Genomic DNA, 1,707 nt, shown 5'->3' with positions numbered 1-1,707 from the left:
GAGGAGGATGGAGCTGCCGGTGCGGGATGGCTGGTTCCGCGAGACGTGCAGCCTGTGGCCCGGCCAGGCCATGTCCCTGCAGGTGGAGGAGGTGCTGCACCACAGCAAGAGCCCTTTCCAGGAGATCCTGGTGTTCCGGAGGTGAGGGGGGCCCTGCCCAGCCTATGGGTTGTCACACTGCTGTGTATGTACCTGTGTGCATCCTGTCTCCACATGGCAGCTCCTGTCACTGTGCCACATATAATGCATATACATGGCCAGCGGAGCCCCTGACAGGTGTCCAGTCACATTGCTCTGATGGTATGATGCTGCAGTCCCTGTATTTGTATACTTTGCCCATACCAGTAACATACATGTGTCATCAGAGGTTTTTTTTCAGGATATGCTATGACTGTGTGCACTAACAATATGCTGACTTGGCGTACAGTCACCTATGGGGAGCACTGGGCCTTATTAAACACCATCAGGTTTTTGAAAGTGAATGTCTCTCTACCCCGATTGGCCCCTAAAGAGGCCAATCACAGACCAGTATGGAGGGGGCGGGACCACACTTGACTCTAACAAAAAAGTCAAGTCACTTGTAACGGCCTCTATCTCTGGATATACAGACTTTTTGGGCACAAGGTTTTCTCTGCATGTGTTCCTTTTTTATTGTTTGTGCCCCTCTGACTTGTTCAGTCATTACAGGTTTATTTTTACATCTGGGTTTTGTCATATTTGCTGAGTTTTTATTTTCAAGCGATTGACCCATCAGTCCCAGCGGTCTGCATAGAGCACATCACCAACAGCCGGACCTGCTGCTAATTGACCTGTTCCCAGGAATAGCTTGTACTGCGTTATGGTCTGCATGTGCTCATCAGGTTTCCTCCTCCTGCTGAGTCTGCGTTCTTTGCCGGGGTTTTGTGCATCGCAATCCGGGTTCAGTGTTTGTTCTGTCTGGGTAGCTAAAATAAGTTCTACTCACCACAATCCCGGATGACTCCTAGAACGGTCCCTTCAGCCTCTCTCCGCCTTCATCCCAGCGATGGTTTGTCCCTCGGAGTCCTAAACACTGTGTATAGGATATGATCACTTGGGACCTTAGGTGCGGGGGAGCCCCTCTGCAAGGGTTAAGATTTTATTTGCCCGGAGCTGTTCTGTAAGTCAGAATTTATTTTGTACTTGTGCAGCTTTCTGCCTTGATCCTCATACCCCCTCACCCTCCATCCCCGGCACTTTCCTCTGATGTAGGGATGTTGTTCAGTAGTCCTGTGATGTCGGGTGGTACTAGAACACTGACATTTAGCACGTGGCAAGAAGCAAATGGTCTAAACACCTTCAGTCACGGCGCCCTTTAAAAGTCTGCAAAATCCCGAGGCACCCCAGTCTAAAATGTAAACAATAATATGTATTTCCCATCAACCTATTTGAGATAGGGGTCCGGAATGGATTTTAAGGGGACCTCCATGCAATAAAACAAAAATGTTGAGCTCCTTCCTTCCCATTGGGGACATCCCCCCCACCCTATCAGGAGCACCCCCATCCTTATCAAACCGTGCCAGAAGTCGCTGTGGTTGGGAGGCTGCCTCAGTCTACAGGAAACACGGACAATAAGGTGAAAGTTTCTCCCACCCTCTAGACCAGGGGCAGCCAAACTCCGGCCCTCCAGCTGTGGTGGAACTACAAATCCCATGAGGCATTGCAAGGTTCTCACAGGCACGGACATGA

General features: G+C 50.2%; 1 protein-coding gene across 1 annotated transcript in view; it reads left to right on the top strand.

Annotated features, from left to right (window-relative positions):
• Positions 1-6: 6 nt before the first annotated feature.
• SRM (spermidine synthase) overlaps positions 7-1,707 on the top strand; it is a 13,148-nt gene continuing 11,447 nt past the window's right edge. Inside the window, exon 1 of the mRNA XM_018559024.1 lies at positions 7-141. Within this exon, the coding sequence (XP_018414526.1) occupies positions 8-141 (134 nt within the window). The 5' untranslated portion in view covers position 7. The remainder of the gene's footprint in view (positions 142-1,707) is intronic.

This window comes from Nanorana parkeri, unplaced genomic scaffold, assembly GCF_000935625.1.
Source record: "Nanorana parkeri isolate BGI_ZX_2015 unplaced genomic scaffold, ASM93562v1 scaffold376, whole genome shotgun sequence".
In the NCBI taxonomy this organism is placed as follows: Eukaryota; Metazoa; Chordata; class Amphibia; order Anura; family Dicroglossidae; genus Nanorana; species Nanorana parkeri.
This window is presented reverse-complemented; position numbering and strand designations above follow the sequence as displayed.